The 12,341-nt window shown below is 43.1% G+C and overlaps 1 protein-coding gene across 8 annotated transcripts in view; it reads right to left on the reverse strand.

The window, feature by feature from the left end:
• Positions 1 to 12,341, reverse strand: part of MAP2K6 (mitogen-activated protein kinase kinase 6) — a 122,238-nt gene that overhangs the window by 25,109 nt on the left and 84,788 nt on the right. For 3 of the 8 annotated variants that reach the window (XM_005861810.2, XM_014536097.1, XM_005861809.2), the window contains one exon: positions 4,414 to 4,480. In XM_005861810.2, coding sequence (XP_005861872.1) covers positions 4,414 to 4,480 — 67 coding nt within the window. Of the gene's footprint in view, positions 1 to 4,413; positions 4,481 to 4,568; positions 4,603 to 5,302; positions 5,388 to 7,240; positions 7,389 to 7,478; positions 7,588 to 8,480; positions 8,503 to 12,341 lie in introns of those variants that run through there. The other 5 variants (XM_014536101.1, XM_014536100.1, XM_014536099.1 and 2 more) reach the window with 5 other exon arrangements.

A 12,341-nucleotide genomic window follows, 5' to 3' on the forward strand; every position in this document is an offset into this window, starting at 1 on the left:
ACCCTTTCCTATGAGTACCATGATTCCCATGTTCCAAATGAGTTTAGTTAACCTGCTCCCATGTGGTGAACCCAGAATTCTAATCCAAGTCTGACTGAGCCCACGGAGCCTGCTCTCAACACTCTGGCTTCCCCTAATGAAAATGATCAATCCGCCCATGCCCCAGGCCGCAGAGCTCAGCAGGTCCGCCAAAAGCATCAAAGGATGGGGCCAAGACTGACAGATGGGACTGGGTTAGCTGACACTGTGTCCTGTCCAAGGCTGGGCACGTAAATTTGCCTGGGGCACAGAGTCTCTGGGTAGGAGGTTTATACTGTGGGTGGATGTTTTCTGTCACTTTTTCAATATTTTCGCCCGCTGGGGAAAGGACCAACCCTGTGACACCATTCCTTCCCTGGAAGGTATTCCAAAGGGCACCACCCAGTGTTAGTGTTTTATATGAATAACCAGCTTTGGTGTATTAGGATTATTTATTTATAAAAACTGCATGAGCAATCAGCTCACTGGTTATTGTTACAAGTCTTCTTCTTCTATCCAACATTAGAGAACTGACATTGAAACAGAGGAAATAATTTAAGGCCTTTCTAAGAGATGGCGAGATTAGAACCTAGAGCTGTACCATGAAATCTTCTCAACTTTACTCATTCATAGCCGGGGACTGTCTGGCAACAGTCTCTACCCGTCTAATCTGTGGCTAACAGGACATACCTGAGAGCCAGAGAGCCCTGAATTTGCATCCAGTTCTCCCATGTGATTATAGTGCTGTGATAATAAACACAGCAACTTGTGGCGCTACCTTCACTGAGAAATGACAATGGGACAGGCTCTAGGATACATAATATGGATTATGATATCTCATCTTCATAGCAACCACATGGTTGTTTATTCCTATTTTTTTCAGAAGGGGAAACTTAAGTCTTAGAAGGGTTAAGTAACTTGTCTAAGGTATTCAACTCGTGCAGTTTAAATCCCAACTACAAACCTTGGCAGTCTAGCCCCAGAGCCTGAAGTCTTACCCACAAAGCTATGCTCAACTGCTTTTGAGCAAGACACCTGACCCTTTTACAGGTCTGTTTTCTGACTTATAAAGGGAGAGTTTCTTGTGAGGGCTCAGTGAAAGAACGCTGACTGGCACAGAACCGACGTAGAATTAGTTGCTGCCAATCAAGTGAGGGGACAGCTCAGAAACCTAAGTCAAAGACACATTGGCATCAGTTACTGAAAGAAAAGGCTCAAGCAGAGGGACCACACACATGGAACTAAAGAGAATGGAGCTCTGTCCCGGGCTATTTATTTCTGTGTAGCACAGCAGAAAGAGGCAGGGTATAAATGCTAAGAGTCACCAAGCCAACCTCAGATAATTGCCAAGGAAAATTCAAAATGTGGAAGCCACTTCTTTAGGAGTAAAACTTTAAGCCTCAGTATTAAAATAACAATTATAATAATAAGGCTTTCCATGAGCGAAAGTGGTATATTCTACAATAATGCTTTACACAGTGAAATAGGAAAGTATATTCAAAGTTTATTCTACCCCTTGAGGGAAACACAACACAGAAAGTATTTTTATCTTTGCATGGGTTTTTATTCATTTGTTTGTATGAAGGAAGGATTTATGGTGGTTTTCAAATTTTTATGAAATATAGAAAATTAATGCAAATTAGAAGGTGAAGATTAAAAATTTTAAAGGGAAGTAATATAAGACAGTTGAGAGACTGATGGAAGAATATACCCCAAAGGAAAAATAAAGAGCAGAAATCAATAAAAATGAAAACAGGTAAATAAATAAAGTTGGTTCTTTATAAAAAAAATCAATAAAATTAATAAAACTCCAGCAAGATTGACACAGAAAAGAGACAAGACAGACACAAATTACTACTATCAGGGAAAAACACATTACAAGATATTCAGGAAATACTATGAATAACTTTACTCTCATAAATTCAACAACTTAGAAGAAATGGACCAATTCCTTGAAAACCACAAACAACCAAAACTTATCCATGCTGAAAATCATCAGCTGACTAGTCCTTTAGCTACTAAAGAAAGTGAATTTGTAGTTAAAAAGCTCTAGAGAAAAAAATACACAAGCCCATTTTGATTCACTGAAGAATTTTAGAAAACATTTTTTAAAAAGAATTGTATATATTGAAATATTATGTTGTATACCTGGAACTAAGATAATATTATACGTCAATTTTATCTCCAAAATATTTTAAAGGAATTTAATACCTATTTCATATAGTGCCTACCAAAAAAAAGGAACTCTCACCAACTCATTTTATGAGGCCAGTATTACCTTAATATCAAAACCAGAAAATAATAGCACGCACCAAAAACAACAACTCCACTACAGACCAACATCTCTAATGAACTTAGACAAAAATCCTCAACAAAATTTTAGCACATCAAATTCAACAATATATAAAAAAGTAACACCCTAACCAGTTTGGCTCAGTGGATAGAGCGTCGGCCCTCAAACTGAAGGGTTCAATTCCTGTCAAGGACATGTACTTTGGTTGCATGTTCCCTGGCCCTGGTCGGGGTGCATACAGGAGGCAATCAATTGATGTGTCTCTCTCACATCGATGTTTCTCTCTGTCTCTCCCTCTCCCTTCCACTTTCTCTAAAAATCAGTGGAAAAAATATCCCTGGGTGAGAATTAACAAAACAAAACAAAACAAAAAGTAATATACCACAACTGAGTGGGAATTATTTTGTGTATGCAAGGCTAGTGCAAAGTTTTAAAAATCTATCAATATAATCCGTATCAACAGGACAAGGAAGACTCTATGGTTGTAGCAACTGATTTGAGCAAAAAAAAATTTAACAAAACTCAACATACACTCATGATAAAAAACAACAACTCCCAGAACACTTCAACCTCATGAAAAGCATCTATAAAAACCTAATATGCTTAATGGTAAAAGATGAAATGCTTTTCCTCTAAGATGAGGAACAAAGCAAGATGGCCTGCTCTCACTAATCTTACTTAGCACAGTACAGGACATTCTAGCCACTGAAATAAGGTAAGAAAAGAAAGGTTTAAAAATACAATTTAAATAGGAAGAAATAAAAGTATCTTTTTTTTTTTTTTGCAGAAGGCATGGCTAGCTACACATAAAACGCTAAGAAATCTACCCAAATCTCTTAGAACTAATAAGTGAGTTTAGTAAGGTCACAGGACAAGATCAACACAAAAATCAATTGTACTTTTAGATACTGATAATGAAGAAGTAGAAAGCAAAATAAAAAATAGAAAGCCATTTATAATTGCTTTCCCCCCGCCCCCGGCAAAAATAAAATACTTAGGCTAAAACCTAATGTTATGATGAAAACTATAAAATACTGATGAAGAAAATCAAAGTTAATCTAACTACTTGGAGAAATCTACCATGTTCATGGATCGGAAGACTCAATGTTAGTAAAAGATGCCAATTCTCCCTAAATTGTAATCTATAGGTTAAACACAATTCCAATCAAAACCTCAGCAAGTTTATTTGAAGACATCAATAAACTTATTCTAAAACTTATATGAAACGAGAAAGGCCTTGAATAGCCAAAATAATTTTGAAAAAGAACCACATGGAAGGAACTGCTCTTCCTAACGCTAAATCGTACTATATAGCCGCAGTCACCAAGTCAGTATGATATTCCCAGAGGGACAGACACACAGATCAATGCAACAGGATAAGGAATCCGGAAATAGATCCATTAGGTATGCTCAAGTAGTATTTGACAAAGAAGCAAAAGCAAATAAATGGAGGAGGGTAGCCTTTTCAACAAATGGTGCTAGAGCGTTTGAAAATGCACTGGCCAAAAAAATAATAAAGCTCAACCTAAACCTCAGGGAGCAGGTGTCCTGCTTCCCCAGGACTTGAGCTCACTTGAGGACTTGGGCCAAAGCCTCAACTAATAAAAAAATTTTTAAAAAGTGTTCCTTTACCTCATTTTGCCTTCTGTTTATGTGGGATAGGATCTAGGTGTCGGGAATCTGAGTTCTCGTCAAAGACCATTTTCCGTCTCACCCCGAGTTTTATAGTCGTGGTTCTCACAAGGATTTACTTGTTTGCTCAAATCTATATGGAAAAGGCCAAACAGACCACACCCGAGTCCTTGCTGGACTAACATAGGACCCCGTCTGCCAAATGCATCTGTGGCATTCAATGTCCAGCCAACCAGTCATGTGAGACACTGAGTTCAAAGCTACCCGTTCACCACAGACTGACCAGCCTAGTGTGATTAGTTCAAGTCTCAGAACGGCGAGCACCCAGCTTTCCCTCTGAAGGACTCTTCCTTCTCACCACTATTCCTAAGGTCAAGTTATTGCCCGCCAGTGCAAACGTGAACCCCCGCTAGCCCAGAAATCTGTTAAGTGTGAGTGTTTGGATGAAGACGATGATCTTGCCAACTTACGTGGAACTGGTCTGGGGCTGTTCAAATGCTTCTTTGGGAATTTTGAGGCCAGGATTTCGCTTCTTGCCTGCAGGGAAGGACATGAGGAGAACGTTAGGGTCCGTATCACAGCACTAGCACAGGGACAGGGACGGCAGCAGCAGGAGAGGGCTGACCTGGGACCGTATCTCTCATCTCCCCATTCAGGGCTCCACTCCCTGCCCAGGAAGTCTGTGAGTGACAAGTGCCCACACACCAGGCTGAGCAGAGCTGCAGTCATGGATGAGGTTTTCCCCAGTCCCGGGTGACGATGTCATTTGAAGAATGCCAACTCTTGGCCTGGCCGGCATGCTCAGTGGTTGAGTGTCGACCTATGAACCAGGAGGTCACAGTTTGAATCCTGGTCAGGGCACATGCATGGGTTTCGGGCTCAGTCCACAGTGTGGGGTGTGCAGGAGGCAGCTGATCTATTCTTCTCTCTCATCATTGATGTTTCTATCTTTCCCTTCCCCCTTTTCTCTGAAATCAATAGAAATATATATATATATTTTTTTTTTAAAAAAAAAAAGAAGGAACGCCAACTCTGTTTATCTAGGACAACCTCGCCTTTCTCCCTGATGGGAATTTGTCATTCCAACTTCTCTCTTGTACAGAACAATGGTAATGGTAGACAGTGTTGGTTATAGGTGTGTGTTTGTGTGTGTGTGTGTGTGTGTGTGTGTTTTATGTCAGTGAAACGCAGTCACCCTTATCACAGTATCCCACAATTTTCTAAATCCCCTGTGAAGAACGGATAGAAAACCATGGAGGTAAAATAAAAAAATACTTTCCCACCGTCTGCCCTGCCCATTCTCAACCGCCTGCCAGAAGCTGAAACACCTGAGAGAGAAATAGAATAATATTTATTTACATTTGCCCTGTTCCAAAAAGGATTAAGATAACAGATGGGCTCATGCGAGGAAGTTATCACTTCTCTGGGAGCCAGATGGGTGCGTAACCGATGTGTTCATCGCTGGGCTGAAACCACAAGAAGGCCGAGCGCAAATTATTCTGTAGATGAGTAAAAAGAACAGACTGAGAAGCGCCAGGTCAGGAAGCAGATCTGAGAAAATCGCTGTGGAAGGGCCGGGGATTTTCCTCATCACAGAGATCCTAGGTGTCTCCCGGCGCCAAAGCAGAGCTGGATAGAACGCCCAGGCTGCCACTCTCCTTCTCACCATCTCCTGCAGGCTGCCGGTGAGCACGCGGAGCTGACTCGGGCGCTGGACAAGGTCCTGGGAGGGATTCTGCAGATGCAGGACTTTAGAAATCAAGCCTTGTACCTGCTGTCTGGACAATGACTTCCAAAGACTCCAGGGACTGCTCACCATCACAGAGCCAGCTATGACCCAGTCAGAATCGGAATCCAGGTTTCTGGACCCCCAGGTCAGAGCTCTTTCTACTGTTCCACAATGGAAGAAGTTTAGAGATGACCAGAGAGAGGGGGTGGTGAAAGTATGGGATTTTTAAGAAATATATATTTTTATTGATTTCAGAGAGGAAGGAAGAGGGAGAGAGAGACAGAAACATCAATGATGAGAGAGAATCATTGATTGCCTGCCTTCTACACACCCCACACTAGGAACTAAGCTGCAACCCGAGCATGTGCCCTGACCAGGAATTGAACCAATGACTTCCTGGTTTGTAGGTCGACGCTCAACCCCTGAGACACACTGGCTGGGCTGAAGTATGAAATTTTGAGTTAAAAAAACAAACAACTTTCTACTCAGTCGGTGACCTCAGTGTCACTTTTCCTCTGCCTTTCCATCTTCTCAATTGTAAAATGAGGAAGTAGCATCAAGACCTACCTTATTAAACTAATATGAGAATCAAATGGGATACCTATGAAAGGGCACTGAGATACCTTAAGTAGCTGTTAATTATAATCATTCAGAGAAAGAATCTGTACAGTCATATTAATGAGTAAGTCATGTAAGACAGTGATGAACAAAACTGACCATATTATCAAAGCCCAATGCACTTTGTAATTGAGTCTTTTTTTTTTTTTTACTTCCCGTGCATTCAAAATCAAAAATCTAGTTCAATTCTGCCAGGGTACAAAGCCAGGGGGAAAAGCCTTTTAGGACCACCTTCATTATAACAGGTTCCCTCCTCCTGTCGGCTTATCTGTACGTTTTATCAGATTCAACACTCACCATTGACTGTCTTACACCTGGAGCTCAGGGCCATTTAGCACGTTACTAAATTAGCCAGTTGCTGACAATACCCCATGCTGTACTGTGACCCACCAAGAATACTAAGGGTGGGGCCTGATTGTGAGAATCCAAATACTAGATAAATGGCCTAATTCCCATCTATGGGCCTCCATCAAACAGGAGGGGAACACTATGTTAAATGAGATAGTCTAGTACCCAATGAACAACAAATCCAGAGAGCTAGGTACACATGCCAGTATAGGGGACAGGTGATACCGGCAATCCTAATAGCTACACTCCTATACTTCCCTTGACATTCTGAAGATAAACCTAAACAAGCATAAAAACTATTGGACCTGCGAGAAAAACCCTCCAGGTGTCATTTCAGCAAACCCAAAGCAGATGTTATTCCTCAATTCCTACATTTCTCTCTCCTTCCCTTCTTCTAACTCAGCTCTTACAAGATACACAACACAAGAAATAGCTCTTTATGGAGAAAACCTCTTTTGCCAAACTTTAACAGAGCAAATGAATTACTACACCATAGCAATGAATTATTAGCCATTCGTTAGTAGTCATCCATCGTTACACTCTAACTCCACACACTCAACACATCTATACAACAAAATAGTCAACGAGAGAAAGAGAGATACCTTGTGGCTCGGAGACTAATTGGAATAAAGGACCGAGACAACAACAAAGTCTTGCGGGGGGTGAGAAAGGCCCGGGTTCTCTTCTGACGGCAAAAAGACAAGTAGTTCCAGGAGACACAAAACCTAGCTGGATTACAAGGCTGGAAAATACCCTGCCTTCCTTTTAAGAAGTGGACCAAATGGCACAAAATTCACACACACACACACACACACACCCCACATTCCATAATTCACTTACGTGCTTGCCACTGCAAACACAGCCCCGCAAGAAGCCGGCGCGAGTGACTCTGGTGAGGTTTTGAAGGCTGCACGGAGGGTTGGCGGGCGGAGACCCCACCGAAACCATGCTTTGCTTAGCTCCCGAGACCACAGCGCAGCAGAAGGAAGCAGCAGCGAGCAGACTCCACCCTCCTCGAGTGCGGATCTGATCGCAGCAAACCTCTGGGAGTTTATTGTTCCCGGGAAACTGCAACTTCAGAAAGAGGGAAGGGAAGTGGGCCCATCTGGACAGCAAGGCGCGACATTAATCATGACCCAGACCCGGAGGAATCAAACTATAAAAGTAATTCTGCACAGGACAGCCTTCTGTGGCCTTTCTATATAAATGCCCCTCTCCTTTCTTAAAAGGGAGAAAAACAGTATGTGGTCCATGTTGAGCTGCGTTGATTTCAAAGCAGTCTGTTTTCCTGCTGGCCAGGCTGCCAACCCCAGACGCTCACGTTGGATACGGTGGGACAAAAAATTAACGAGGGAGCAATATGAATAATAAAGCAAAGTGGCCGAGGATGTTAAACAGCCTTTTCCCTTGATATGCTAAAGCAAAAATGACCAAAAAAAGTACATCCGAACGTAGGCAGATGAACATAGGCTCTATTTATGTTACATGCTAGCAACAAGCCTTCTCAGAAAGAGAGAATTCCGTGAATTTCTGGAGGTCTCAACAAGCTTTGCCCTTTTATTGGTGCAATCTGCAAAGGGCGAGCCTCCCCGGCCTGACCTAGCATAGGCAGGACGGTGTGACATCAGCCCGTGTCACACCCATGCCTGTTTTCTCTAAAAACATTGTAGTCGCGCCGTCCCCCCCCCCCATACACACACACACACACACACACACACACCCATATATTTGCAAAATTCATCTTAGACCAAAGCTGGGTCACTGTGATCTTGGCCTGGAACAAAATGGCACTGGGGGGGAAAAAAATACACCAAACCTTGCCCATGGTTAGAAAACATTTACCAGGCCACAGAAATGTTAGCTCGCTTTGCCCGTCCCGAAAATGATGGGGTACACAAGACCTCTTGCTCAGTGCCCACTCGGAGAGGCAGAGCATAAAGGGCTTCTCTCATGTGCCTTATTACATAAAACAGGGGATCGAGCTCCTGTGCCAACCCAAACAGGGACAGAATCCCACAGGGTCAACAAAAGGTGGCATCGTGAGGATATGCTGACACCCAAATATTTGTCATCTTGGCTGACGGTGGGGGGGTGGGGGGAGGTGGGCATAATGATGAGGGTTTATGATTACTGACACAGCTTTACAAAAGGATGGCATTGCTCCCAGGGCCAAAGTCATTTTTTTTTAAAAAAACCTGTTTCCCCATGTGAATGGGGTTGCCGGCCAAGTAACTGGCAACCTGGAGGCCTTGGCTGCCCTCTCCTTAATCCTTGCATCTAGGCTTAAGTCCCAAGGGGAGCTGGCAGGAAAACCGGCAGAGAAGTGTCATTCTGTGTTGTTAAATTGCCATGATCGGATGCAAAGCAACGGAGGAAGCAGGGCAGATGGAGGGGGTGCAGGGGGGACGCTGGCTCTGCGAAGGTGACATGAAAGTGGGCACCCTCGCTCCCGTCCCCCAAATGCTGGATCTCGTCCACCCCGGAGAGACTCCAACCAGTCTGCCAGGTGTCCTGGGGATTACATAAAAGTTCGAGAAGGGAAGTGCAAAGCTACAATGTGCAGTCATTTTGATTTCAAGGGGGCAGCTGAGTCTGGACTTTAGCTTCGTGTTCCCAGCGCCTACAGGGCTGCAGTCCCCTGGTAGACAGGAACTCAACCTTCCGAACTCACCTCACCCACTGCACACCCCACGGGACCTTCCCAGACCTTCCGAAAATCACTGTCCTCGCTGACCGACATCTAGCACAGTGTGAACTGGGTGCCACTTTCCCAGATCTCCAGCATTTTAGTTTAAAATGCCCACTGTGTCGCCCAGCCGACATGGCTCAGTGGTTGAGCATGGACCTATGAACCAGGAGGTCATGGTTCGATTCCTGGTCAGGGAACATCCCCAGTAGGGAGTGTGCAAGAGGCAGCCGATCAATGATTCTCTTTCATCATTGATGTTTCTATCTCTCTCTCTCCCTCTCTCCCTTTCTCTCTGAAATTAATAAAAGTATATTTAAGAAATAAAATAAAATGTCCACTGTGTCTACAAGAGATCTCCAAGACCATCTTCCATTTATATGCCTCATAACCTTTTCTCACAGTCTCAACTTATGTTTGCATTTAGGTATTTATTTTTGCATTTATTTATTACTTATTGGTTTACTGTCTAACTTCCCCATATAAATTCCATTGTGACAGCCATTTTGCCCAGGAACTGAAAGGTTGTAACTAATAATTTTTCAGTTTCAGATTGAAGAGGAGACATCAGCTATGTTTTTCAGTAGAGGAGTGTCATGCCATGTCCTCCATGTTTCCAAAAAATTTGGTAATGAGATTCATCTTATATCTGCAGGATGTTTTGAAACTATGTTTTACACACACACACACACACACACACACACACACACACACACAGAGTCCCACACATACACACCTTGGTGTTTTAAGTTTCCAGGTCTTTGTTCATATTTTCCCTGGAATGTTCTTTTTTTTTATTGTTGACAGTATATATCCCCCATATTCCCTTCTGTCGCCTCCCTCCACCCAGCCCCTGCCCCACCCCAGGCCTTCCTCACACTATTGTCTATGTCCATGGGCTATGTATATATGCATATATGTTCTTTGGTTAATTTCTTCCCATTCCCCCTCTCTGAGATCTGTCAGTCTCTCCTATGCATCCATGTCTCTGGACCTATTTTTTCCCTCAGTTTATTTTGTCCATTAGATTCCACATAAAGTGAGATCATGTAGTATTTGTCTTTCCTTGACCGGCTTATTTTGCTTAGCATGATACTCTCCAGGTCCCTCCATGCTGTCTCAACAGGTAAGATTTTCTTCTTTTTTACTGCTGCATAGTATTCCATGGTGTAAATGTACCACAGCTTTTTTATCCACTCATCTACTGATGGGCACTTGGGTTGTTTCCAGATCTTAGCTATTGTAAATAATGCTGCTACGAACTTAGGGGTGCATACATTCTTCCTGATTGGTGTTTCGGGATTCTTAAGACATATCCCTGGAATATTCTTATCACCTGTCTCCACTGGTCAACTTCAACACTCAGCTCAAGCATGTTCTCCTCAGGAAGTCTTACACACACACACACACACACACACACACAATAAACACCCCTCGTCTGTGTGGCCACATTTCACTTGGCATATCTTGAATGTCTTCTTCGTACAGGGCCTGCACCTATCTGTTCTGCCATCTCTCCCACCAGAATGCAGGCTCTTCAAAGCCCTACGCCATGCTTGGCCCATACACACAGTTAGCATTACACCCAAGAATTAAGAGGCAGCGACCACAGCAATCAGGCTCATAAAAAAGCTGCTTAAACTTTTCAGAGGCAAAATCTATGGGCTCTGGTAATTTACTGGATAAGGTCTAGAAGTTCAGACACCTAGTGGCAGTAGTAGTAGTAGTTAATAATAGTCGTAGTAGTTAGTAGTAGTAATACCAGTAGGTGGTGGTGATGGCAGTAGTTAGTAGTAGTTAACAGTAGTAGTAACCTGGCTTTCCCCCACCCAGATAGAATTAAATGAAAAAGGAAAGTCAGGCCAGTAGGGGTGGTGGTGGGAGAAGGCAGATAAGCGCCTGCAATTCAAGTGTGATGAGTGTAAGATGCTAGAGGGGCATGGCGGATTTCAAGCAGCCTCAGAGAGATGGGGGAGTGGAATGTGTAGACGTGGGAGTAACAAACAGAGAAGTAGAAAATTCATGAGACAGGCAGGGAAGCAAGAAGAGCATGGGAGCAAGGGCAGCCAAGGTCAGGACATTTGGGGACAATGAGATGCAAAGGAAGAAGAATCGTGAGGGACAGGAAGAAGCTCTGGGTGTGTCAAAGAAGCATGAGCCAGCCTGTGGAGAGCAGCATGCACAGCTCCCTCCTCCGGGACCTTGCAAAGACTGAAAGCACTCCAGGGGTTTCCTAAGCTCCCTGTGATTGAAGCTCTTTTTTCAGACCCGGTAGAGCTAAAGTTTGTCCTGTCATGTTAACAGTTTGGGGCTACGTGCTCTTGAAAGAACCTAAAAGCAAATCACAGCCAATGGCCTTGAGTTGTGGTCTGAGCCCAGAGCGAAGGTAGGAGGCAGGCAGCGGTTAGATGGGAAATCCCCGCTGTCTGTGCGCATCTCCTTCCTCATTTATATGCTGCTTCATTCATGAGTTTTTATCAAAAGGAAATGGAGTCATGAGAGTGTTAAAAAGTTCCACTTTAAAAAAAACAAAACATGGCAACGGGCTACACACACATAAAATGTAGCGATGCGTTTGATCATTGCAAATGCACATGGAGTTTTGGTTAGGTTTAAAAAACAGCATTCGTATTTTAGAGATAAATACTAAAGTGCCTCCAAGTAAAATAACATAATTCTAGAATTTGTTTCAAAATAATATGGTGGGCATAGGGAGATATGATAAAATCAGACTGACCATGAGGTGATCATTGCCAGCGCTAGTCAATGGGCTCGTAGCAGTTCATTAAATTATCTACCGTTGAGCATGTTTGAAATTTTCTAAAACATAAAGATTTTCTTAGAGACTGAATCACAGAAAACTTTCTTTTAAAAGTTACGAAAGAGGGATAATTGAGAAATTAACTGCAAACTAAGAGGAACGCATATTGCATATTGGTAGATGGTCCTCAGTAGATGCCCTTCCCTGGAACAAAGGAGGGGAAGGTGCTGGCCTCCTTCCAATACTTTCTTAAAAA

Source organism: Myotis brandtii, unplaced genomic scaffold, assembly GCF_000412655.1.
Source record: "Myotis brandtii unplaced genomic scaffold, ASM41265v1 scaffold157, whole genome shotgun sequence".
NCBI lineage: Eukaryota > Metazoa > Chordata > Mammalia > Chiroptera > Vespertilionidae > Myotis > Myotis brandtii.